Source organism: Prunus persica, chromosome G4 (genome assembly GCF_000346465.2).
Source record: "Prunus persica cultivar Lovell chromosome G4, Prunus_persica_NCBIv2, whole genome shotgun sequence".
NCBI classification, from domain to species: domain Eukaryota; kingdom Viridiplantae; phylum Streptophyta; class Magnoliopsida; order Rosales; family Rosaceae; genus Prunus; species Prunus persica.
Genome location: NC_034012.1, coordinates 828,264 through 853,527, shown reverse-complemented (window position 1 = coordinate 853,527; position 25,264 = coordinate 828,264). Strand labels below are relative to the sequence as shown.

The 25,264-nt window shown below is 38.2% G+C and overlaps 7 protein-coding genes across 11 annotated transcripts; 4 read left to right on the top strand and 3 right to left on the bottom strand.

Annotated features, from left to right (window-relative positions):
* On the top strand, nucleotides 717-3,699 carry LOC18780854 (peroxisomal membrane protein PMP22). Its single transcript, XM_007212059.2, has 7 exons — nucleotides 717-1,074; nucleotides 1,385-1,483; nucleotides 2,251-2,352; nucleotides 2,616-2,691; nucleotides 2,966-3,036; nucleotides 3,125-3,210; nucleotides 3,339-3,699. Exons 1-7 carry the CDS (start codon nucleotides 1,003-1,005, stop codon nucleotides 3,391-3,393), a joined length of 561 nt encoding a protein of 186 aa, XP_007212121.1. The 5' UTR covers nucleotides 717-1,002; the 3' UTR covers nucleotides 3,394-3,699.
* Nucleotides 4,884-6,227, top strand: LOC18778780 (probable F-box protein At4g22030). Its single transcript, XM_007214061.2, has one exon. The coding sequence runs from the start codon at nucleotides 4,884-4,886 to the stop codon at nucleotides 6,141-6,143; it is 1,260 nt and encodes a 419-aa protein (XP_007214123.1). The 3' UTR covers nucleotides 6,144-6,227.
* LOC18779454 (B-cell receptor-associated protein 31) lies at nucleotides 6,975-9,476 on the top strand. The gene is made up of 2 exons (XM_007211945.2): nucleotides 6,975-7,620; nucleotides 8,783-9,476. Exons 1-2 carry the CDS (start codon nucleotides 7,335-7,337, stop codon nucleotides 9,163-9,165), a joined length of 669 nt encoding a protein of 222 aa, XP_007212007.1. The 5' UTR covers nucleotides 6,975-7,334; the 3' UTR covers nucleotides 9,166-9,476.
* On the top strand, nucleotides 10,395-13,261 carry LOC109948387 (synaptonemal complex protein 1-like). Of its 4 annotated transcripts, none has more exons than XM_020561164.1 (2): nucleotides 10,395-10,514; nucleotides 11,726-13,261. In XM_020561164.1, exons 1-2 carry the CDS (start codon nucleotides 10,403-10,405, stop codon nucleotides 13,069-13,071), a joined length of 1,458 nt encoding a protein of 485 aa, XP_020416753.1. In that variant the 5' UTR covers nucleotides 10,395-10,402; the 3' UTR covers nucleotides 13,072-13,261. The 4 variants fall into 4 exon arrangements, with proteins under 4 accessions (XP_020416753.1, XP_020416752.1, XP_020416755.1 ...); XM_020561163.1 differs by lacking the exon at nucleotides 10,395-10,514 and adding an exon at nucleotides 10,676-11,310; XM_020561166.1 differs by lacking the exon at nucleotides 10,395-10,514 and adding an exon at nucleotides 10,677-11,248.
* LOC18779306 (DNA-directed RNA polymerases IV and V subunit 4) lies at nucleotides 12,616-14,760 on the bottom strand. The gene is made up of 7 exons (XM_020561167.1): nucleotides 14,642-14,760; nucleotides 14,346-14,505; nucleotides 14,058-14,130; nucleotides 13,804-13,915; nucleotides 13,607-13,684; nucleotides 13,426-13,459; nucleotides 12,616-13,351 (listed from the first exon to the last, which is right to left on the bottom strand). Exons 2-7 carry the CDS (start codon nucleotides 14,397-14,399, stop codon nucleotides 13,274-13,276), a joined length of 429 nt encoding a protein of 142 aa, XP_020416756.1. The 5' UTR covers nucleotides 14,400-14,505; nucleotides 14,642-14,760; the 3' UTR covers nucleotides 12,616-13,273.
* On the bottom strand, nucleotides 16,337-18,336 carry LOC18778337 (mitogen-activated protein kinase kinase kinase 2). Its single transcript, XM_007212494.2, has one exon. The coding sequence runs from the start codon at nucleotides 17,708-17,710 to the stop codon at nucleotides 16,337-16,339; it is 1,374 nt and encodes a 457-aa protein (XP_007212556.2). The 5' UTR covers nucleotides 17,711-18,336.
* LOC18780680 (aspartic proteinase) lies at nucleotides 19,712-24,586 on the bottom strand. Of its 2 annotated transcripts, XM_007211476.2 has the most exons (14): nucleotides 24,333-24,586; nucleotides 23,559-23,936; nucleotides 23,387-23,447; nucleotides 23,022-23,116; nucleotides 22,804-22,916; nucleotides 22,509-22,677; nucleotides 22,351-22,390; nucleotides 22,157-22,221; nucleotides 21,416-21,529; nucleotides 21,223-21,287; nucleotides 20,880-21,036; nucleotides 20,679-20,798; nucleotides 20,285-20,373; nucleotides 19,712-20,166 (listed from the first exon to the last, which is right to left on the bottom strand). In XM_007211476.2, the coding sequence occupies exons 1-14, from the start codon at nucleotides 24,399-24,401 to the stop codon at nucleotides 20,082-20,084; spliced, it is 1,620 nt and encodes a 539-aa protein (XP_007211538.1). In that variant the 5' UTR covers nucleotides 24,402-24,586; the 3' UTR covers nucleotides 19,712-20,081. The 2 variants fall into 2 exon arrangements, with proteins under 2 accessions (XP_007211538.1, XP_020418183.1); XM_020562594.1 differs by lacking the exon at nucleotides 19,712-20,166 and having other exon boundaries at nucleotides 20,358-20,430; nucleotides 24,333-24,427.

Here is a 25,264-nt window from a genome sequence, read left to right as displayed (position 1 = left end):
TTTTTTTTTTCCAACTACTAGTTTTCAAACCTCAACATTATATTATAATTTTCTAAATGTTTGGTCTTTCTTTTTTGGTACACTTGTATCATTCCGATCCTTGTCACTTGAATCAATAGTGGGGTTGCTTCTATTAGTGCTTTAAAATATGTTGAAAGGAGTTGCTCTTTAAAAAAATATATATCATTTTCAAGACTCAATTTGTAAGGATCATCTTATATCATTATAATATCACAATTATTTCACAAAAATACAAGTCACCAAATACCATGTTAACATCTTTTCATTGTCAGAAATAAATGAAGTTGATGAGTAACTTAAAGCAGTAATAATTTTTGTTTTCTAGCATTGTATATTACACACAAATCACACATAATATAACAAAACAAAATGTAATAAAATAGTAAACCAAATTGTGTAAGGTAAAGCAGGTTTAGGCTTGAATATGTGAGTTAAGCAAATTTTTAAGGGTGGTGAGCTCGCCCCATTGCAGTAAAGTTTAAGTCTCATTTTCCGTAAATTAGATTAATTTAGAATAATTTAGATTGTTATTGTATTTTTTAAAAAAAATTGAAAATAAAAAAACATTTTTAGGCTTGGTTTGACGCCATGAGGGTTTGAGCGTTTCCAATTTTGATCGGATTAAATTGACTTTCAATTTTCCACCTGAAAATCTTCAAACCCATATGTCGATGTCAACTTTACTATGTCAACTTTATATTCGGAACCCGTTCCTGAAAGGAAGGAATGGTCTGCCAGCTTGTGATTGGTAAAACCGTAAAAGGAGAATATATGCGAAGTCCAAAAGATACTCTCCCCTGATAATTGGGCACTCCGCTCCGGCACAGCCATGGAGGGACCCATACAATGCAAACAAAATCTCTGCTTGACAGTCTTGAGCTACAGTTAAATGCCTCAGAGATATTTCACTCAAAACTATAAACTGAAAAGCGCAAACAGTTAGTTCCTCTCAAGAATTGGAAGACTGTAACAAGGAAAAGCATGGGGTCGATTGCAAAGAAGGGGTTGCAGCAGTACTTGCTTCAGCTTCAGCATCATCCTCTCAGAACTAAGGTCAAATCCCATGTCTCTGTTAATCTCACGTCTGTTGTTTCAGTCCAATTTTGTGATGGGGTTACCTTGATTTCCTCTGTTTTCCGTTTAAACTCCTGCTCGCTTAGTTGCCCAGAAAGTTTAGGGAAGAAAGCCAAAAGAAAGGATTTTCTTTATAGTTTTAGATTGTTTTCTCATCTGGGTTTTCAAAGATATTGCCTTTTAAACTCAATTATGACTGGTACTTGTGCTAATTTAGTCTCTCTATCCTAGCCATCAAATGCTGTTAATTGGGAATTTTTGGTGATACCTTCGTTTCTTTTTCAAACAGGCAATTACAGCTGGGGTTTTGTCAGCGATCAGTGACATAGTGTCTCAGAAGCTCACCGGCATCCAGAAACTTCAGTTAAGACGGCTGCTTCTCAAAGTGGTAAGGTCCCATTTTATTTTGGTTTCTTGGTTTTCCAATTACATAAAGGATTTGTATATTTGATTTGCGTGCGCTCGCAACTGTGTTTTTCTTTCTTCTATATAATTGGATGCTAAGCAGTTGAGCTAAATGAATGGAAAGATCCCAATTCCCTACTGTAGCTAAATGATGCTGTTTCTATTTGATCATTGCCACACACACACACATTTCATTTGGCTAAACTCATAGCCATTGCTCAACCTTAATTAGAATAAGTTCACAGCTAGATTTGGTCTGAAAGACCAACGTAACACTTATGAACATGATTACACTGGATGGCATTTCAATCAGGTGGATGCCTAAAACCTCACCCTGCATATCACACACACCCCTGACCTGGGTTTTTGGATTAAGGCATGCAGTTAAAGAAGATAATATCACTAACCCTTTTTACAAACTAATGTAGCAAACAGAAAATATCCCAGTAAAATGCAAAATATACAGCATGGTTGTCAGGGATAATGACTAAAACTCATTATGCAGTCATAATTACAATCATTATTGGGTGATATGTACGTTCTTGTTTTTCTGAGAAGATTCTGTAAGAAGTTTGGGTGGATCATCATGACTCTATTTGCTTGGCCCTAAAAGTATTAATGTGCTGAAGGAAAGAAGGTTTAATTTTTTTGCTATATATGCACACATGTCTATTGCTAATATGTCAATTTTGATGTGTACAAGTAATATTACATGTGTTGTCCATTATAACCTTGCATTTCTGCATGCAGCTTTTTGGAGCTGTTTATCTTGGACCATTTGGGCATTTCCTGCATTTAATACTAGATAAGATTTTCAAGGGGAAGAAGGATTCAAAAACAGTAGCCAAGAAGGTAAGGCTACTCTACTTGCCTTCATACGCTCTGGTTTTTGGTTGAGAAATCCATGGTAAAAAGAAGTGACATTTCCCCCAGCTATTGAAACCCCACATGGCTGCAGAAGTTCGAGTCATGGGTTCCTACACTTCATATTAATTATAGCCATTGTTATTTAAGTGCCATAACTTCTGATCTCTTCCTCTTCTGAAACCAAAAAGATTGTGTTCATAAAGAAGATTTTATTAGTCGTTCTAAAATTTCTAATAAACTTATTTCAGGTGCTGGTGGAACAGTTGACATCTTCTCCTTGGAATAACTTGCTTTTCATGCTTTACTATGGTTTGGTTGTGGAGGGTAAGTATATAATATGTCAAAACTTGTGATCATCAATTTTTTATGTTTGAAATGTTGGCATGTGAGAAATACAGTTGGAATGCAGTAGTTCCTCTCAGCCCTTAAATTTGATTAAGATCTAAGCTTTGGGATTATAATATTTTTAGTCAAACAACTCTGAAATTTTCAAAGAAAGTCAGCCTAAAAGAGGCATGTTAGCATGTGGGACAGATATGAATGTAACAGCCTATGTGAACTTTGCTGCTTATTGTCTAAGAAAAGATGTGAAACGCAGGAAGACCTTGGATGCATGTAAAGAATAAAATTAAGAAGGACTACCCGTCAGTGCAGTACACATCATGGACGGTATAATTCTGTCTCCATTGTGATTTTTTATGCTAACACCTTATCAGGAAACATAACACATTTTAAACCTTGACGGATGAAAATGCAGTTCTGGCCTGTTCTGGGTTGGATAAATCACCAGTATGTCCCTCTCCATCTCCGTGTCGTCTTCCACAGCTTGGTCGCTTTTGGCTGGTACAGGCTATAAGCTTAATCTCCTCTTTTCACTATAATATTAATATCCATGTTGTTTTTTGGTTCCTGATAATATTTCCCGATTCATTGACAAACTGGCTGGCCTTGTGCTTTTTTCCTTTTTTCAGGGGAATTTTCCTCAACTTACAAGCAAGATCTGTGGCATTACCAAAGGCTAAGTGAAGCGACGGAAATTTTTTGATTGGCCTCAGATAATTTGTGCTCCCTCCAAGTTACTTCTAGTCACAGATGGTCTTTCTTCAACAATTATGAAGTCTACATAAAGCAGATATAAGCCCTGGATCCCTTTTTCATGTATGCTGGATCTTGTGAACAGTATTCGAAATGACTAAATGTGTGATCTGTGCTTGTTATTTTTTGGTAAGCAAGTATGAATTGACATGCTACATTGCATTATATATTGTTGCGATGAACTGAAACGCTTCCAAATCTAAGCTGTAAATTGCTTACCCTGTTGGCGTTGGAGACCACACCTGCATTGCAATTTGCATGTGATTGCGACAGCTCAAAGCCTCAAAGCCTCAAAGCCTCAATGCCTCAATGCACAAAGCAGGGGTCATATCATATAATAAACCACAAAGCTTTTGCTTATGTTGCAGATAAGCCATGAAGGACAACGACTCATTCTCTAATAGAATGGCAACTTTGAATAATCTATCCACCTTGTCTAATCTCTCCTTGAATCGATGGCTGAATATTACACTGACCGTGACCCAAATACGTAATCAGATTCTGTCCCCACTTTGCCCCATTGTTTTCTTTGCAAAACGAGTATCGGAGTATGGGATGTGTCTAAAATGAACTTTGGGAGGACTTGCTAATTACACATTGTGTGCATCCCCAAGTCGATGCTTGTAATGCAAAGCTTTGAAAGATTACCATAACAAATTATAGTAAAGTAGGATGTTCAAAGATTAAACGCTAAGAAGGATTCTGAAATATAATTCATCAACTGGTTATGTAAGTTTGACTGATTTAGAGATAGTGTGGAATTGCCAATTGCAAATAAAGAAGAAGCCACCACTATGATGATGAAAAACACATCATCTTTGCACCAATAGAGAGCACATTAAGCATCCGTACATCACTTTACATGTATTTTAATTCATCCACGTGAGGCATTTGAATGAACCACAAGACCTTCCCACCATAGGATGAGAGGGGGTAATGCCACTAAGGCCTACTAGGCCATTGCCAAAATTGAGAAATCAATTAAAATCTAGACCAACAGTTTACGACAAATATTGGATTAGAATGAAGATTTCTTCGGATTCTTTGGAAATTAATTTTAAAAAACAAATATTCCTTCTGCCTAAGAAATTGGTTTTGTTTATTAAAAAACCACGTTCATAATATTTTATTTTTAAAAAAATAGATAAACTAGATTAAACTAAAATGGACTGACAATTTATTCTTGTTGTCCATGAAATATTTTTACAAAACAAAAGTTAGGAGTAGGCACATTATTAATATTGGTGCCTCAGCCTCCAAACTGAATATTGTGTCAAAGCTCAAACCCCAAGAGGAGAAGTGGTTGAGCAAAAACAATAGATGAGAAGTGATCTAATAAGCCATGAGAGGTTGAGCATAATATTCAAACTATCAACAACCACCTCCTAAGTTTGACAGTTTGATCGAGCCAAAAAGAAAATATGGCAACCTTTCAAGTTTCAAGCATCTTTTGTTTGATGGGTTCGCCTGATCAAATGCGTTTTCCTAAAGGAGGAGCAATTAAAGCCACCACCAATAATGCACCAAAATTCCAGGTGAGTCCAATTTCTCTTCCCAAGCTCCCATCCAGAAGTTTGGTTGACAACTTGGACATCACAAGTAATGGTTACAAAATCCCAAGTAATAACAGTGCAAGTCATTCTGATGATCCAATGGTTACTTCTAAGCTGTATGCTATCATGGAGGCTATTGCAGATAGAGTGGAGATGCATAAGAATATTGGAGCACAGCGTGACAATTGGAACCACCTCCTTTTGATGTCCATCAATGCAATTACTCTCGCTGCTGCAACCATGGCAGGAATTGCCGCCACCACTTGCGCTGTTACAACCGGAGCACGAGCACCCTTCATGGCTCTCAAGCTCTCTTCCACTATACTTTATGTAGCAGCCACTGGAATGTTGGTGGTGATGAACAAAATCCAACCATCCCAACTTGCTGAAGAACAGAGATACGCAGCTAGATTGTTCAAGCAGCTTCATGCCCAGATTCAAACAACACTATCACTTCACAGTGAAAATACTATGGTGGATGTGAATGAAGCAATGGAGAAAGTCTTGGCATTGGACAGAGCCTACCCACTTCCTTTGTTAGGTGAAATGCTGGATAAATTCCCCAAAACTGTGGAACCGACAATCTGGTGGCCAAAACAAAATCACAGAAGAGCTCAAGGGGCTGAAGGAAAATTAATAGATGGAAATGGTTGGAGTCAAAAATTGGAAGAGGAAATGATAGAGGTAGTTGGGGTTTTGAAAAGCAAGGATGTGCCAGAATACTTGAAGTTGACTGAGAAGGCCTTAAAAATCAACAGAGTTATGGCCATCTCTGGCCCTACATTAACTGGCCTTGCAGCACTGGGGTCTGCTTTTGTGGGTTCTAGTGGTACTTACGGGGTGTGGGGTGTGATGGCAGGAGTTATTTGTGGAGCTTTAGCAAGTGTGGTGAACACATTAGAGCATGGTGGCCAAGTTGGAATGGTGGTTGAAATGTATAGAAGCAATGCTGGTTTCTTTAGGCTCATGCAAGAGACTATAGAATCAAATGTGAAAGAGAAACAAGTTGAGAGAAGAGAGCATGGGCAGGTGTTTGAAATGAAGGTGGCTTTGCAGCTGGGAAGGAGCCTATCAGAACTCAAGCATCTTGCTGTTTTCTCTGAAAAGTTTGCAAGCAAGCTATTCTAGTGTTATATACGTTGGTTTCACTTTCTAATTTGGTTAGTTGTGTGATGTAATTTGTACATTATGTAACATTTAACTTTGTTCATAAACATCATCACCATTGAAGGAAGTTGAGGTTCCACCCCAAAACCAATTGGCAATGGGGGGAGTTGCCCAACTCCTTATAAACCCAGGCTAGGTCCCTTAACATTTCAATGTGGGACAAACACTCTCAACAACCATGTCTCACTTGATTAACAATCAAATAAATCAGGTGGTGTCATCTTGATATACATTGTTGATCCATTTTCTGACAGCTTAAGTTTTTTGAGATTATTGGTTGTCTAACATGAAATCAGAGTCTTCTATGTAAGCAGTCTTGAGCTCGATTCTTGTTCCCCATATCCTTGTTGGTTTGCAAGGTGTAGAGCGGAGCTACACCTATATGTTTGTCTCTCTCCTCTTGTGCACGATAGCCGTGCACGAAGAAACCGAGCTAGCCCATATGGCATTTCATCAAAGGCTAAAAACCCATGATTGTAGGCCCAATCCAGCCCACTATGAAATCCGACTGCTACATTTCAAAATTTCTTTACTTGGTTATTGAAGTTCTCTCTTATGCATTGCACAACTTTGTTAGATTAAAGATGGACAGACGTATAATTTGGAAATCTTTGCCTTCACCACCCATATATATTTGCCTATTTGCCACAAGTGGCTAGTGAGATGTAAATCTGTCACTATCAATCAATTCCCTTATATAAACTGCTTGCTTGTTAAGTAAAGGCCAACGAAAGGCCAAAAGGCATTTATGCTTTTTGCTCGCCAACTGCCATTGATGATGGGTCTGGGTTATCGACACCAACTAACCAATCAGTAAAAAATGGTTCAGTAAAGCAATATGAACAAGAGAGATTTGGATCTGTATCTATGGTTAACCTAACGTGACCTCCATGATGTCTCTCAGCTAGGGAAATTAATTTATATAAAGATATTAGTATTAGTATAAGATCTTACTATTCTATCCTTATTTATGGTAAGAATTCCTTTATGACCACCGATATAGTTGGAGGAGGATTTATTTGCTCTCTTTCATTTCATACCCTCCATCCTTCTTCAATAACAACTAAACCGACATACGCTTCCTAAAGCTTTCAACTTTCACACATATACTGGCATGCTCTGTTTACCCACTAAAACTACAAGTCTGGGAAGATGATTCAGCTAATGTTCATAGTGATTTTGTCAGAGATGGCTCTGATACTTGCCTTTTTGTTTAGGACCCCATTTAGGAAGCTGGTAATATTGGGTCTGGATCAGATCAAGCGCGGCCGTGGACCCATTGTGGTCAAGACCGTGGCGGGAACGGTGCTTGTGGCGTTGATGACTAGCGTTTACAGCATAATTAAGATCAAGAATAGTCGGATCGACAAAGCTGCTATTGTTAGTCCCACCGATCAGGTCCTCATGGTCAAGCACCTGCTTGAAGCCACTCTCATGGGTAATTTTTAAATTTTTAATCTCTTTATCTGGGTTCAATTACTTCAACTTTATGGTATGTGGGTAAGTCTTACTTTTTGTTTTGTGGCATTCTCTGATATTAATTTGAGTGTGGATTTCTTGAATGTACATTTGTTCGATTGTCGTTTTTCCTTTATGATTTTTGATTGAAATGTGCTTGCTTTGATGGATTGGGGGAATGAGATGGCTGATCAAGATTGTAGCTTTGTGCCTTCATATATTTAAATCACTGTTTCGTTAATGACACTACCTGGTAAGTGGGAATTAGCTATGTTTTCTGGATCTTGTTAAGTTGTTTCTGAAAAGCCATTTTCTTTTGCCTGTTTTACTCCCCTATAAATCTGATTCTAAGCATTGAAGTGTTGGTGGCCTGAGTGTAAATTAAGTGGTTTCAAATTCACGGGCTGTCCAAAACCTATGTGCACATAGAGAATTTCATATTCCTCAGTATTAACTCGCCACATGATTCGATAGAAAAACTTCAATTTGTTTGAATGCTCTATTACAGTTGTTGATATAGAGTTAGATCACCCATGGCACCATTTTGTTTGGCTGGAGATGAGATGTAATGATCAGAGCTACTGGTGAATTTTACGTCTCTTTCATTTCTGTGCCAATTATGAGTAATGCCCGTAATGAGCCTAGGTACCTTGATGCGTCCCCTTAGAGCAAGAAATCAACCTCTTTTTTTCTTAATTAAAGTATTTTGTTAAAGAAAAGAGAAGCGTTTGAAAGGTAATATAAGTCATTCTATCTGGAAAGAGCATTGATATTGTAGACATCAATATGATAGCATCAGCTCCGTTATTTTTTGTGTAGGTTGTGTTAGCATAGAAGTATATTATTTGCTGCAAGAGTCTCGCATTTTCTATCTTTGTTAAATGCATTTTTCAGTTTTCATTATGTCAATAGTAGTATGGTTAGATATTAACTGCAACCATGAAGGGAAAAAACAGAAAATATGTGCTTTGTCTTGTAGTTTTAAGAGGTAACTAATGTTTTGTGGATTGCATTGTGGTCATATTGTTACCATTGTTGTTCACTAGCTGTTCATTTCAGCGCAGAGTTTCATGTTTCATGATTTACTCTTGCTCACTGATAATCTTGTTAGGCATTAACCCATTTGTGTTGCCCACTTGCAGGATGCTCCCTATTTCTTGCTCTTATGATAGACAGACTACACCACTATATTAGAGAACTTCGTATACGAAGAAAGAGCATGGAAGCCATTAAGAAACAGAACAGAGGATCTGAGGATGGCAAAGCTAGCAGTTTGGATGAGATCAAAGCCTTGGAGAATGAGATAGCTACATCGCGCACAAGACTCAAGCAGCTAGAATCTGAAATTGAGACAAAGACAAAAGACGTTCATACCGCAGAATCCAATGTTCTTGCTCTAAGAAAACAATCGGAAGGGTTTCTTCTTGAATATGATCGATTACTTGAGGAAAATCAAAACTTAAAGAACCAGTTAAAGTCACTGGACCGGAAAATGTCACGTTCAGGTAGTAAGAAAGATTCATAAGGGATTTTGCCCACCTTTTGAGGTTTTTTGTTTGTTATTTATTTTTCATAGTGGTTGTTTGGGAGTGCTTTAAGATGGGTTTATTTGATTACATTTAAATTGTCATATATGCTAATTGCGGAGAAAATGGAATAGAAAAGAGAAGAGCAAAAGAAAAAGAGAGAAGAGGTAGGCTTACTACTTTGTGTGATAAATGTAATTAGAAGTTGTGTTGAAGTAGAATGGATCAATTATTCAATTTTGTCTTGAAAAGTTGTGATACATTTCGAACGTAATAACTTAATGATAGAGAATTCTTACCTGATTTTTTATATGCAGACGTTTTTTTAAATAAAAAAAAACGTATATTTTCTAGTTAGCAACTATTTGGACACAAATTACGAGTACATGCATGGTGTTTGATGATTAATGATTTTGAATGACTTGTGTTGGGCAAACATGAGTATGGCCAATTGGCTATGGCAGCGCGTCCACTTCTGTACACTCACTCAAGTTCAAACTTCCTCCTTAAATATTAGAGTAGTTTAGAATATCACATTGTCAAAAAAAAAAACTAAAAATTTCTTTTGTTTTGATAAATCCAGAAACGTTACCCATATAAATTGTCAAAATAATGGCAAGTGATCATAGTATTGGATATAAGGATGTATATATATCTTGAGAAAAAGAAAAGGAAAAGGAAGAGAAAAAAAAATGCATATATATCTTGAGAAAAGAAAAGGAGGACTATTGTTTTGTTATTTCTTTTTTTTTTAAGGTCGGTGAAACTTAATTTAACCAGGTAGCATTTAGGGATAAGAGAGTAATTAACAGCTATTTATTACAAACTTTTTCAAATCTTGTTGATGAAAGGAAAAGGATTGGAAAAAGGGATAGAGCTTATCACAACCGGGCAGCAATAGGAATTATAATTAACACAAGGACTTTCCCTTTCTTTTGGTTTTAGGTTGTGTTTCCCATCCCAAAAAGAAAAAGAATCCAAAACTCAAAACGGAAAGTTTATAAAGAACCACTAGTTTGATAGGATTCCTAACTCACCCTTAATTACTAATGCATCAAGGAAATTGCCCATAAGGCCTAATCAGATACATATATAAATAAAAACAATTCTATGTAGCTTTCAATTCATCAAAAACTAATCTAATTTTCTAGAGATATTCTCAACACTGAAAATATGAACATGTTAGCTATGAGGAGTAATCATGTTCCGTTGTTTTGGCTTATTATTGTTAAGAGCATGCTCAGGTTGTTCTGCTTTCTACACTATGTTAGGATGATTCAGAAGCCTTTGTCGCGTGTCGTCGGCTACTCCCAATTCTTTGACTACTTTATTGATTTAATTCTCATTGGTAAGTGTTTTTTCTTTGCTCAATCACTATATATTGGTTTTGGTTGATAGTTTCATGTTCATTGAATTGTTGATTTTTATTTATTTATTTATTTATTTATTAATTTTGAGTTTGTATTATACATCCCTCCCTTTAAAAATCCCTAATTAGTTGTGCGTGAATGTTAAGAGTCCCTGGTATAAACTAGCATGATATATTTTAAATATTTATGCTAGATAACACGTTTATTTCCGTAGAATGAATTGGCATGTTATTCATTGTGGGCTAAACCCTTGAGATACGATGATATTAATATATGAACTGTTTGAAATTTCAAGTGATTTGTATTAATTTGAAAATTGAACCAGTATAGGAAGCCTAATATGATTCTAAACCTAGTCCACGCAGAGCTAGCTAGAACCAACCGCGAACTGCCCTTGTTTGGTTACTTAACAAATTCCAAAAACTCCAACTTTCAAGCATACCCTGCTTGTATCGAAGGCTTCATGCCTACTATCTGCTTAGATCCCGCATATCTCCACCATTCCATCTTTCTCAGAGCTGTCCTTTGGCCGTCGTCGGTTCGATTGCTGGTTTCCTCTTGGTGCATCGGTGGTTACGATTCCGGTGAAGATGCGATTTCTTGGGTTGTTGATGTTCAAAACCCAGATTCCCCCACTTCCCTTTCGAACCGATTTCATCACCCGGATACAACGGCCAACCCAAAACGCGATCTCTCGCGTACCCCTTGGAAGGTGTGTAGAGCCGCGACAACGCTCCGACTCTGGTGCCTGCACCACCCCCTTCCTGCTCCTTGGTTACTATTCTTGTGCCTTTGGACTGCTCTGAGAGTTACTGGCTTTTGTGATAGATCTGTGATGTGGGTCTGTATTTTCTGTAATTTTTCTTTTTTCAACTTGGTGTTGCTACCGCATGTCAAGTGTGTGTTTCATTTTACTGCTGGCCTTATGCCCGTTTAATTTTTGTCGGACGGGATCATGATCTTCATGCTGTGCCTGTGCTTGGGTTTTAGTTAGATCTGGTCCTTGCTTTAGTTCTGTTGCTTTTTTTTTTTTTCCGGGTGCTTCTTGCCCTTTTGTGGGTTTTCAATGAATTGCCCTGTTGCATGTGTTGTAGGCTAATGTCTGAATTTTTTTTTTCTTTTTCTTTTTGAGTTTGTATTTGTTAATGCTTTCTGATTTGTTAGTTAAAATGTTTTTGTCCACTTGCAGGATTATGCATATTCCTTGATTTTGTGATGCACGAAGTACGTCAGGATATCAGAAAACTTCAGAGACAAACAAGGTTGGTGGCAAAACTGCGCAAGAGATTTGAAGAGAACGACAATGGTTTGCTTGGAGAAAAAGAAAATCAATTGCAGTTTTTGAGAAGAAAAATGAACAATGTAGAATATGAACTTAGGATCAAAACCAAAGAGCTGATTGTTGCAGATGTTGATAGTTCTTCTCTAAGTAACTTATTTAATAAGTTACATATTGAGCAAGGTATTGTAGTGCAGGAAAATCAAAGTCTGCAGAATGAGTTGAAATCATCAAACATCAAACTTCAACAGCTACAATATGAACTTGACGAAATGACACAAGAGGTTTTGGCAGGAAATAACTATGCTAGTGCGTTACAGAAAAGATTCGAAGAGGCTTTCCTCAACCACAATCGTTTATTTGCTGAAAAAGAGAAGCAATTGCAATCATTGAGAACAATGCTGGACCAACTAGAATTTGAACTTCAAAATAAAGAGAGAGAGGTTAATGTTGCAGAAGCCAATAATGATGTTCTAAGGAACCTATATGAAGAGTTACTTGAGGAAAACCAAAGTTTGAAGAGCCAGTTGCAGTCATATGACAACAAGTTCAAACAGCTAGAATCTGAAATCGACAAGAAGACAGAGTTTGATCATGTTTGCGAATTGCAGTTCTGGAAAGCAACTCTCAGCCAAGTAGAATATGACCTTAGGATGAAAACCGAAGAGCTTGATGTTGCGGAAGAGAATATTACTTCTCTAGGTAACTTATTGAAAGAGTTGCATGCTGAGAAAGATATTGTAGTGCAAGAAAACCAACAACTACAATATGAACTTTGCAGAAGGACACAAGAGTTTTTGGCTGAAAATAATAATGTTAGTGCTTTACAGAAAAGATATGAAGAGGCTTCCGTCAACCACTGTGGTATACTTGCAGAAAAAGAGAAGCAATTGCAGTCATTGAGAATAAGGCTGGACCAACTAGAATTTGAACTTGAGAACCAAGAGAGAGAGGTTTGTGTTGCAGAAGCCAATACTGATGTTGTAAGGAAACTATTTGGAGAGTTACTCATTGAGCAAGGTGTTGTAGTTGAGGAAAACCAAAGCTTGAAGAGCCAGTTGCAGTCATATGAAAACAAGCTTAAACAACTAGAATATGAAGCTGAGACAGAGACAGAAGCTAATATTATTGATCTAAAGGAAGATTTAGAAGATGATATTCTTGAGTATGATCAGTTACTTGAAGAGACCAAGATCTTAAGAAGCCAATTAGAATGGGAGATTGTCACAGACTCACAAAGTAGCCAACAAGATTAATTAGGGGGATTGCAGACCTTTCAAGATGTTTTTTAGTTATTCACTTTTCATGGCAGTTGTTAGGGAGTTCTATTTTTCACATTTTAGTTCATACAAGAAAACAAAAAATCATATATATATATTTAAAATAAAATTTTCTATCTGGATCATTCAATACGGTCAAAGAAAATACTAGCCACAAATTACAATCTTCTTATGAACATTACTCTACCTTCAAGGATGGTACTAGAGCAAAAACTTCATCAGTGGTTTCGGGACAAACATTGGCAATCACACTTATCTGCGGCAAGAAAATTAATATCAAATACCATCGCTTAAATTTTAAAAACTAATACCAAAGGTTGAGATTGTAACCTCGCCATCTGAGACACCATATTTTGTGAGAGTCCTAATATTCAAGTTAAGAGTTCGATGGCAAAGAAAGATATTCATCTAAACACACATATAACCTAGAGGAACAAATCAAGCATTCTCAAGCACGCACATACTCACACGCCCATGAACATATAAATGTAAAGGAACCAATCAAGGATACTCAAGAACTTTTCTGACAGATTGGGGATTGGTATAGTGGCTGGTTCTTTTGGCGTACTGCAGTCCCTTGTCGAATGATCTGAAAGCAAACCAATTGGAGCACTTCATATACACAAAACAAACATCGATTGCTATAACCAACAACCATTTTCTCAATCGCCATTCTTCTATTGAGAAAATAATCAACTTCATTCTTACACAGGGATTTTAATAGTAGGATCTTTAGACAACAGGATAATTTGCTCCTGGATTCCTTGTAATATATCCGCAGCCTCACAATCCATCAGACATTTGGCACTCTGTGGCAGTTCTGCAAGCATTAACAAAAATGACAACTATTTGATATAGGAAATATGAAACACACAGAACTGAGCACTGAGATACTATACTATAGTAAGTAAACATAACATGTTATAGCTGAAAAATACTCTATAGCCAAGGAAAGTGCTCACCCTGCTCAATTTTGAGCTCCAGTGGCTGTGGTTCTTTCTTTCTTGTCTCCTTTTCCCCCTTTGCCCCAATCAGCTTTAAAAATCACATTTTGTGAAAAGGGAACAAGAAAACATCAGATGAGTGATCAAAATGGAAATTCATCAGAATGTTTTGGGTTCATGCAAACCTGTAAATTCAAGTACCAACATTATAGATGTTGACGATTGAAGAAGATGAGCACAAGCATGACTAAAATATGAGAATAAGTTAAATAGGAAAAGATAAGAGAGTGTAGAAACATGATCAACCTTCAGAATCGAACTGGACTTTTCTCCCCTTCTTGGACTTTGTTGAGCTATCATCCTTCCCTTTCAAGGAAGCTACAGAGAACCCTTTTGCTCCTTTCTCCGACATGGCTAGATTTTCTGCAACTCCGCTGAATGTTGGAAACGCCCTTTTTACAATTCACTGTGGAAACCTCAGAACGTTAAAGAAAACAAAATTGGGGGTTTAGGATCTTTTATTAGATACAAACGACGCAAAAGAACCCTAAACCAACGAAAAGGAAAGTTCACATTATTAAAGAAAATCAAACAAAAGGTACCGGGGAGGAGAGAAAGCAGCGGGGAAAGTCCCCGGCCGGAAGGCCTGGAAATGATTACTGTGCTAAAAACCTTATTCCGGGTTTGGTTTGGAGTTGTGGGCTGCTTTGTCTTTTTCGCGGGCTTTAATTTTGCTCATGTTCCCTCGTGTCGTGTGCACGGATTTAGCCCATTAATTTTTCGTGGAGACTATCAAAGGTTGCGGGTTTTAAAACTATCTTACATGTGTACAAAGTTAAGAAAATATGTAGTAAGTTTAAGTTATAAAATAAAGACTAATAAAATATTTTATATGCTGCTTGTCATCTTAAAATATTGGTCATATTTTATTAAACCAAGCAGCAATCAAAATATCAACAGTTTGAGCTGCTCCTTGTTCAAAAGAATTTGTACGTGTCTTTACATATATGCAGGTTTAGGAAGGGAATTTTTCTGCCTTGATGTTTATTGAAGGGGGATCTATCTTTTGTTAGCTCGACTATAGAAGTGGTTTATGGTTTTTCTTGTCTTCTGCAGAGATTTTAACTATATTGGTACATATTTAGAAAATAAGAAGAGTCAGTGTAGATAAATGGAAAAATTAATTAGCCAAATCAGCCAGAGCAACCAAAAACAACAGTGTCAAGTTAATTAGGCACGCTACTGTGCATAGCATAGAGCAAGTGATGATGTTTTCGGTAAAGTAATAATAAAGAATGATATGCTCATCAATGCTAATATAGTGATATATAAATCAGCCACTAAACTTTAGCATAACAGTGGGGAGAGTTAGCATCCAAAGAGAGGGGCAAAAAGGGAACATAAGGAAAAATATAGTAAAAGACAGGGGCAAAAAGGGAAGAGCAAAAAATGTTTAGTGGAGGGCATTTTCGGAAATTCACTGTGTTGAAGAGAAAACAGAATTGAAAACAACAGTAAAAGGAGGGGCATTTTCGTCATTACACTGCGCTTAAGAACAGTGTTTAGATGGATTGTCGTTTATGTTATAAAGAAATGAAGCCCACATAGATAAAGCTATAGGGTATTAGTCAAAAGATGGAGATATAGTTAGAGGGTATTAGTCAAAAGATGGGATAATGATGTTGGGGAGAAATCATTATGTCTCCCTTAAAGGCCATTTGCTTTGCCTATAAATAGACATTATATTTGCTTGTAAACATACGAAAGAGAAGAAGAGAAAGAGTGAGAGTCAGAGAGAAGAGAAAGAGTGGAGTCTATCTGAGGAGAAATTCTGTCAGTGTAAACACCACAAAGAGAAATATAATTCCACTCCCAATATTACAATGGTACTTCTCATCCTCTGATTATTCTAGTTTTATAACAGTTTAGTATATATATAATTTTTCATAACAATTGTTTGGAAGATGATTGTTTTTTTTTTTCTTACGTCAGTTTGGGAATTATGTTTTCCACATTTTATCTCGTCTGTATATTTTCTTTGATCTTATATATGCAAGCGTTTCACAGATTCACTACACTGTTTGTATCACTTATTCTTCTTGTGTCCATGGGTGGAGAGAGTAGTCCATGTGGTATTTGGTATGCCTATAGTAGTAATATCCATACTAAAACCCAGAGTTGCAAAGAGTCGCAACCATTTACAGGTGGCTATTGGGCATGTCAAAAGCTAACTAAACAAAGTTTTTGCGGTCTTTGAAAATTTTGGTTAAACTTTTGGCAGGTGGGTGTCCAAGAAACTAACCTTTTTTCAAAACAGACAACATTACGAAATGAAAGTATGATGGGCCATGCCTAGGCTGTGTGTGTGAAAGAATAAGAGAAGGAAAACAGTGTATAATTATAAGGAGCTGATCAATAAACAACCTTAATTCCCTGTTTACAAAATTCAGATTTCCACAAAAGACATATTGGTTACATTTGGAGGCTGTCCAAGCCCTGCTCTTCTTCCTATGTCTACTGCTAAAGCTAGCTGCCTCACTAGCGTCTAAACCCAACCCACCACCACTAGTAGTTTTTGCATTTGTTTTTGTTGGCTGAGGCTCGTCGTCACAAATATCACCGGCTTTATATTCGTTCCAATGGAGCGTCGTACTTGGATGTTCAATGTCATTGCTTCTCACTGTGACCCAAAAATCTTCATCATCACAAGCCCAATTGGTCACTCCTGAAAACGACACCGCTTTGCCTTCACTCAACTGTCGAATCCTTCCCCTAGCTGAGTTTGGGCAACCACTTTGATGGGTCGGTTCCCAAATGTGTTCCAAATCCAAATCAAACTCCTCCTCCCACAAACCATGATCTAACACAGTTGTGGGACTGAGCCAATAATTGGGTGCCTCAAATAAAAATTCATGCTTGAGAAGCTCACCAGCGGACCACCTTTCCATTGGGTCCCTCATCAAACACTTGGTGACAAAGTCTCTGCCCTGCTTCGACAGAGAGCTTGGTATCTCCGGCACTTCACCGGAAAACCCGATTCGGTACATGGCCGATACAGGGTCGGAAACACAAGGCCACGGAGCCCGCCCGGTGGCCATCTCGATCACCGTGCATCCCAGAGCCCACACATCGGCGGCAAGTCCCTGTTGCTCTCCGCGCGCCACCTCCGGCGCCATGTACACCGGTGTCCCCCCAATTGGCAACCCATGAGCAAAATTTACGCGCTTGGCGCAACCCAAGTCAGCGAGCTTCACTTCCGCCCCATTATTTGTGACCAAAACATTCTGACCCTTAATGTCGCAATGAGCAATTTGATTAGAGTGAAGGTGGTGCAGCCCAAGTAGAATTTGCCTCGTGTAGGATCTGATCGCGGCCTCGTTTAGACACCCGCCTTGCCTTCGAATTGCGTCGGAGAGTGTGCCTCCGGGTGCGTATTCGAGGAAGATATTGTAGAAGACGGTGCCGTTCTCGGTGGAGGTGTTGCAGCCTTTGTATGATACTATTTGGGCAGAGCTTAATGTAGACAGAATTGTTTGCTCCATCTGAAGGGAGTGTGACTGTGAGAGCTTGGCTGACTTGACTGCGAAAACCTCACCGGAGCCATGAGACTTGGCAATGGAGACGGTGGCAGAGGAGCCATGGCCAATGGTTGGTCCCCTGGTCCAGTCCATTGGGAAGATTTTACAGGTTAGGTAAAATGGTATGTGTTGTTTTTGTTTGGTGGGAGGAGCTGAATTATATATGTATATGCAGAGGGCAGGGAAAGCAGAGAAGCCAGAGAGAGAGGCAGAGAAAAAGAAGGGGGGGTGTGGCGAGAAGAGTGTGGGGTTTGCTTTGGTATGAGTTTGGCTTTTAAGTTGGGCTAAAACCTTTCTCCAGCCTTTCGGCTTTTGGACCAATGGGCGGCCGCCGTCTCTCTACAAGTCATGTGAGGCTTCCACGTGGCAAAAGGAGGGTGCAAATTGCAATGTTACTAGTTTGGCCGGCGGTTACTTAGTTTAGCTTAGCTTAGCTCTAAGCTAAGATAAGATTAGATTAGGTTAGGTTTAGGAGGTATGATTAAATATGATTAAAGTAATTCTATGCGTTTTGGTGTGCAAGTGGTGACGTAGATTAAGGTTTTCAATGAGGCAAGGCAAGTGTCCTTGCCGTTGTCCTCCTTACTCCTTAATGGATAATGAGCATGCATGTATGTGTATGCACAAGTACAATGGATTGGATTTGGATCATTTCATGGGATATTCTTATTAGCTTAAGTGTGGAGATTAGGTTGACTTTAATTCACGACTCTTTGGTGTTTGAATAGTCTCTCAAGTAGGCAATGATCAACTATTGTTTATCCCAAGTTTGATGGAGAATGTGTGCCCATTACCAAAAAATAAGTCCTTTTTCTCCTTTCTTAAAGGAAGGAATGATAATGTATCATGTATGAAAAGGCTCCCGACTTGCAAGTTTGCCAAAGTCATTTTCTTATCAATGAGAAAATGATATAGAAAGGAAAAGGGAATAACTGAAAGATAAAGAAAGGAGTTGAATGAGATCAGAGCAACCAACCCAAGCAAGTCCAAAAGGCAAAGGCTTTGTGTGCATAGCATTAGAGACTTGAGTGGACAGTTGGGATAAACTTGTATAAGCCGCCAAACCAAACCCAACTCACATTCTCTCTCACACACCAACACCAACACCAACCCCACCAACCAGTCTGGTCCGTTACAAACCAAGAGTCATTATACGAAGTGAGTTGCAATTGCAGTCCTTGTATTGTAGCTCAGCTCACAGTTACCTTTTTTCTTTTTTTCATTTGGACGGTTCACGGCGGTTGTAAGCTTTGGACGTACGCCTTTTGCGTGTGCAATATGATATGAAATGTGCATGCACTTATGAGGAGTGTGTGAAGTGATGATTGATGTCTTGCCTTGCCTAAGCCTTTACCCTTGTGATTTTAGGTCCCTCCTTCTTCTTCCCTTCTAAGCAACCCAATCATTTTAAGGGCTGGCTGCCTTTCTTTTTTCACAAGCCACCTACCCATTCCTTTCTTTGCCTTCTTTTACCTCCTCTCCTTTTATTGTCAGCTTTCGGCACTTCTTTTCAGACACCACCTTGTGCTTCATGCTAGCAAGCAACAAAAGGTTAACTAAACTTGTGTCACCCACCCGCCTTTAAGCTATTCGCTATTTATTTATTTATTTTGATATGACTAGATAATAAATTAGGCTTTCCGATGGAGTATTTCCCTATTTCCCGTTCATTGTCCAATTCTTTCTATTTATCTCCTCATGTTACCTATCAAAAGATGAGAGAGAAGGGTTTGTCCAGCAGAAGGGTTTGTCCAGTTACTTATCATGAACAACAGAAGGGTTTGTCCAGCAGTTGACGACCGGTCGATTTTGCACTCTAGTCGTAATATCGATTCAGATGATCCATGGATTATATATCACGCACGCCAATAGGACTATCAAGCGTCATTCAAATTTTGCAATTTTTCGTAACATAAGTCTTTGGTATTACGCCAGGCAGGAGCGTTCCAGGCAGGAGCCCCCAACCCAATGGGGCTTGTGATGAAGATGAGGTGGGAGTAATACCAAAAACAATCATTCTTGTGTGGCTTTTGGTTCTGGACATACAAGTGAACAAGTTTCTTATACGCAATACATGGGTTTGAGAACAACCAGTAAATAATGTCACTAGGATTCCCCCTTATCATTCAAATTCTGTCCTGATTTGGTTCTTAAATAATCTTGCAATCTCTTGCATTTGCTAATCTCTACTGTACTTGACGACTCTTTGGCCATGGTTATATTTGAAGAATATCGACAAGTTGTCTCTCTTTAGCAGCTCATGCCTTTCTTTAATGAACACCTCTCTGCTCTCAAACTTATAACACTGAAGATTACAAACACTTATATTCACAAGCGCTACATTTAGGCTGGGGCCAACACCTCAACTTTCCAGTTTCAAATTACATAGAGATACACAGACAGCAAGTAAACAAGATGCGCAAGCAACAACTAATTTAGACAAGGGCCCCAGGGAAGAGGTTCTTTACGCTGCCTCTGCAAATCCAACTCTCATATTTCCAGAATCAAAGACGGTGTGGTAGCGACCCATGAAGATATCTCCCAAGATCCTGCATTGCAGTGCCGCAAGTGAGAATCAAAACAAAAGTTTCACCATCTATAAAGCATGACAAACAATGACATGCGCTTTGAAGCAAAAAGACCAAGTGTTCAATTATATGATCATACCAGAGAGGTCCCCGGGGAGGAGGGATATCGATATTAATGAAGCCACTTATGCACTGAGCTTGAGGACCCTCACCCACCTTCAGTATGTACTGCTCAAACAAACAGAAAATTTGGGCGTTTAAGTGCAAAGGTAGCCTTCACTGCAACTTTAAACATGTAAATCCACAGGGCAAGCAAAACAATATGTCATGAAAACGTACATAAACTATAGTCTATTGATCAAGAAACAATGGTTTAATTAGAATTCAAACACTTGTTTTTTCTATTCTTTTAAAAGAGAATATGAGATTCCTCATTCGCTGATCTTAAACCGGGGGGAACCAGATAGCATTACATAAAAGATCAGAAGGAATAGCAAACATATAGCTAAGGATAAGTTGGGATGCTGTCCTACCTCGTTTGGGGTGAGCTCAAAAACTTTACCACCAATGGTGAAGGAAACACTAGGCATGGAAGAAAGCCTTCCACAGTCAACAGCAGATTGCCCCATTGGGCTTGGCATCCGTTCACAAAGCTGCAGAGGTATACTATTGTAAAGCCAGAAAGAGACACAATTCTAGTAAAATTTTGATCAAGTATCATGCAACTACTTTACCTCATTGACGTAGTTCAAAATACGATCTTGCGTCTGGTTCTGCCCAAGTTGGTTTTTCATCCAGACAACCGCCATCTCACAAGCAGAGCATGAAGCATCATGAAGAATGCCAGAAGATTTCCCGTTGCTCTTATCCACCACACTCTCAATGCCCATACTATAAAGACACAACAATGAACCAACAAGTTTATTACCCAAGGCAGCAACCAATTTCACATAATGACAACAGTGTCAGACATCACAGTTTTGTTCCCTAATAACATAAAAAGTAAATATAGGGAATTCAAATAAAGCACTGAATAAAGAGCGCAAGCCCAAATAAAAGAACATTTTTTATGCTGACCTAACACTACGAGTCCCATCAAAGGTGCACAATCCAATTTGGGAACAAACCTTGTCTGGTCGGGCCTGTTGGATAAAATATGCAAGACAAAGTGAATTATGATCAGCTCCACTCATGACAAGATATAAGCATCTATAACTGAATTTTATTTCACAAGAAAAAAAAAGTAAACTAGAATAGCAGTTACTTTTACCTCAGCCAAGAGCAGATTCATAATGGTTTGCCCATACTGTTGAGCAACTGCCTTGCATTCCTGGCTAACAACACCCTCGGCTCCAATGGCTTGATTTATCATGGTAATCACAGTCTTCAAGTAGAGAGGGAGAGAGAAATTAATCAAGACGAAAATCATTACTAGTGCAGTCACAAAACTTTGCCAAAAAAGAAGTTTTAAGTGCAGTGATAAAAACAAAAGAAGAAAAAAGGGCTCAGAATTCTCATTTTAAAGGTTTATAATGAAAAATTACAGGGCACAACCACTAAATAAATAAAGCATATATAAGAATTTCATGAAGACACTAAAATTTTCACATGCAGGGTCGTGGATTCAACAATAAAAATTCCCATAACCAATGCACCAAAAAGGGAAAAAGGAGAAAGAGAAAAAAAGAACACAAACAGAAACAGAAACTAGAAGGATATAATGGACTGAAGTACTTCATTAGATCTATATATGCGAAGGAAGGTGATTAACATGCTCATGTATAAACTGGCCTAGTTGACAAGTGTGAGAACTTAATTCTTCAAGTACAAATCAAAACAACTTCATTTCTCATTTTATACTTCTATAAGAATATTCAGCCTGAGAAGTTAAAGGGTGAACAAGAACTAGCTAATCAAACAAGCTCGACAAAGTTATACAGGCAGAACATGCACCAACCAAAGAATTGATTAACAGAAAATCAAAGTAACAATTAAAAATTGGATTACATACTGTTGGACCTGCCAAAAGAGAAGTTCCTGAATCTGCAACGGCGAAACAGCCACCAGAACAATATCCTGAACAGCAGTATGGTTAAGTCAGAAAAACAAGGGGCCATGTACATAACATTCAGTGCACACGCTTATTACTGTATTGTTTGTCATTTTATTGAAGTACGCTGCTTTAGGGTCCAAGAAGGTACATACCAGTTGGTTTACCACCGATAAGAACATCACCCATGTCAAACTACCAAAAGAGGGAAATGAGTAAGAAAATTGGGTCAAAATAAAGGTACCATAATATCAAGAGAAAAGAAAAGAAAGTATCAGACTTCCACATTGGATATAATTGTTTCAGTACCAACCTGCCAGTAGCCTTTCTTCGTTACAGGAACATATGTATGCTTGCCCTTAAAGTGATTTGGATCAACTCCGCCAAAAACAATTTCGCCGCCTTCTTCTTCTTGTGCATTACGATTAAGCCAAAAGGAAAATAGTGGTTCCTTGATAAGACCTTGTTCAATCATGTTGTACCTAAAATAATATGTATCCCGTCTCAAACACTGAATACTGACTAATGAACTATTTATTTATTTGTTTATTTGTTTCTGGAAAATAAAAAAAAACTAATCAATGAAAATTATAGATACAAGTGCATACCACACTGGGACAGCATTTCCAACCGAAATCTCTTGAAATCCAAGTCCTAATAAACCATCAAACTTGGCAGCCAAAAATGTGAGACCAGGCTCACTAGTTGCTTCGATAAAGTCCTGAAAATGTACAACCAGTAATGAGAACAGTGGAATCGAAACACTGGACTGGGAGAGAGGAGAGATAAGGTGAGAGGGGGGAACGGAGTTTGGAGTTATGATTACCTGGTTTTCAACAACGATGTCCCCAACTTGAACATTGTCGTTACTATAGAAACCTGAAATGGCTCCAGTACCATACTGGATAGAAGCAGATGTCCCTGCACAGCAGCGGACAAATATTATACTATACAGTTAACCCAAAAACAAAAGTTGCAGCATTCACATGATAATTGTCCTGTCATGCCCAGTTAAAGTTGGATCTGCAGTTTGCACCACATTATCAAACAAAAAACTCTGTTTTAGAAATTAGGATTCTGCTGAACCATTAATCTGGATAGGATTGTTGAAAAACCAAAGCCTTTGAATTAATGATGCAATCTATGAAACATATTTTTAGAAGCAGTTACGGGTGAGCACGGAAAACAAACCATTCTTCTTGTATGTACTCGATTTGCCTGACTTGTAGTTGGCATGGAAGTAACATGCAACCTGCACCCAAATGAAAAGCCATGATCTTGTTGTCTCAGACCAAGTTCTTTACACATCCAATAAGTTTCACTTTTTTTAAATTTACAGCAAAGTATAAATGTTAAAGCTCACCGAGAAATGACACTTGGATGATGGAACCCACAGATTAGCGCTTCCGGTGTCAAAAATCACAGTGAACGTCTGAGGGGGAGTACCAATAGCAATCTCACCATAGTACTGAGCATCCAAGTAGTTCTTTAGTGGGAGAATATCAATATCCCCAGAGTCTTCAAGATTAGCAGGAAGATGGTATTTTCTCATAGAGGCTCTCAAAGCTTCTACATTCTTGGATTCCAGCTGTGCAGCAACCCGGTTGTTTGGGTCCAATTTTACCTTTTTGAGTCCAATCCTAAACAACCCATCATTGGGTGCAGAGGAAACTAGAGAAAGCAACAAGCTTGAAAGGAACAGAGGCAACACAACCACTTTAAAAATGGTTCCCATATTGACCTATAAGTTCCAACAAAAACCAATAAATGAAAAATCTAATTCTGAAACACAAAAATAGTGTGCACATCATAGACAATTAGAAACACAGTATTTAAATATATGACATTTGAAAAGCAAACCTCAGCTTGATTCAGCTTCATCTGCCTTTAGACAAAGGTTACTAGCTTATATAGTAAAAAACTTACAAGAAAACAAAACACTCAAATAGAAACATGCAACCCTTGACTTGATCAAACTCAAAACCACCATAAATTTCATGTCAACCAAAAAAATACAACGCAGAAAAGATGTACCATTTTCTACCAAAAGACGAGAAACCATTGCTGACTATCATGTTACCTATAAGTGAAAGCAAATAATCGGAAAAATTAAATCAAATAGAGAAAATGTATTCACCGGTTTAATTGTCGCAGGCTCGCAGCAGGAGAAGAGAAAGAGAGCGAGAGAAAGCTGGTGAAGAAACATCAAAGAAGAAAGTCTCTTTAAAAACAAGAAAAACAGAGGACCTGTCACTGTTTTAGACCCAGTGGGGTCCAGCTAAGCTCACCCTATTTGTTGCGTATCGGTATCAAGGATGTTGATATGAGCCGTCCGTTATTGGCCTTTAACGGTCGATAACCTCTGGGCAAAGGCACGATGGTCTCGTTTCGGGGACATTTTACAAAATGAAGGGTGATTAAGGGTTAAGAGAATATCATCGGAGGGTGGGTGACGTGGGTCTGTGAGATAAGGATGGGTTCTGGCTATGCGCGAAGGAAAACGGCGCGGGAATATAGTAGTTGCGGTGCAACGGAATGCTTACGTGTCATGGGTTTAGAAATTTGGTTGCTTTAGCACGCGACACCTCCTCTTGCTTTCTTGCCTACTCGGCCAAGTTTGGGGTCCACACACTGAGCTGTTTTGTTTGGTCACGCATGAAATTTGTGTCTCTCTTTTTCTTTTTTTGGTTTGCTCATGAAATTTCACCATTAAAGGTGCTTATGAGGTTATGTTTGAGTAAGCACTTCTAAATGATCTTCTGATAAGGATTTCAATTTTTAGTTTTAACTTGCTTTTAATAAAAACGCTTGTAAGTAGATATTGAAACGTTTGTGAGCAGAAATGCTTTTATAATCAAATGATGTAGATATACTAATAACTTGTTAGTTTGTAAAAAGACATGAATTTAATTATGGTGGGGGGAGGGTTGGACAATTGAAATGATTAATATGTTCCCGACAAGCAAAGAGAATAGAGGCTTGGAACCTTGATTGTCCAAACCTAAATAAATAATATTATGCAAGCTAAAGCTAGTGTAAGGCCAAAGGGTGATTGCTGCTGAGTGCAAC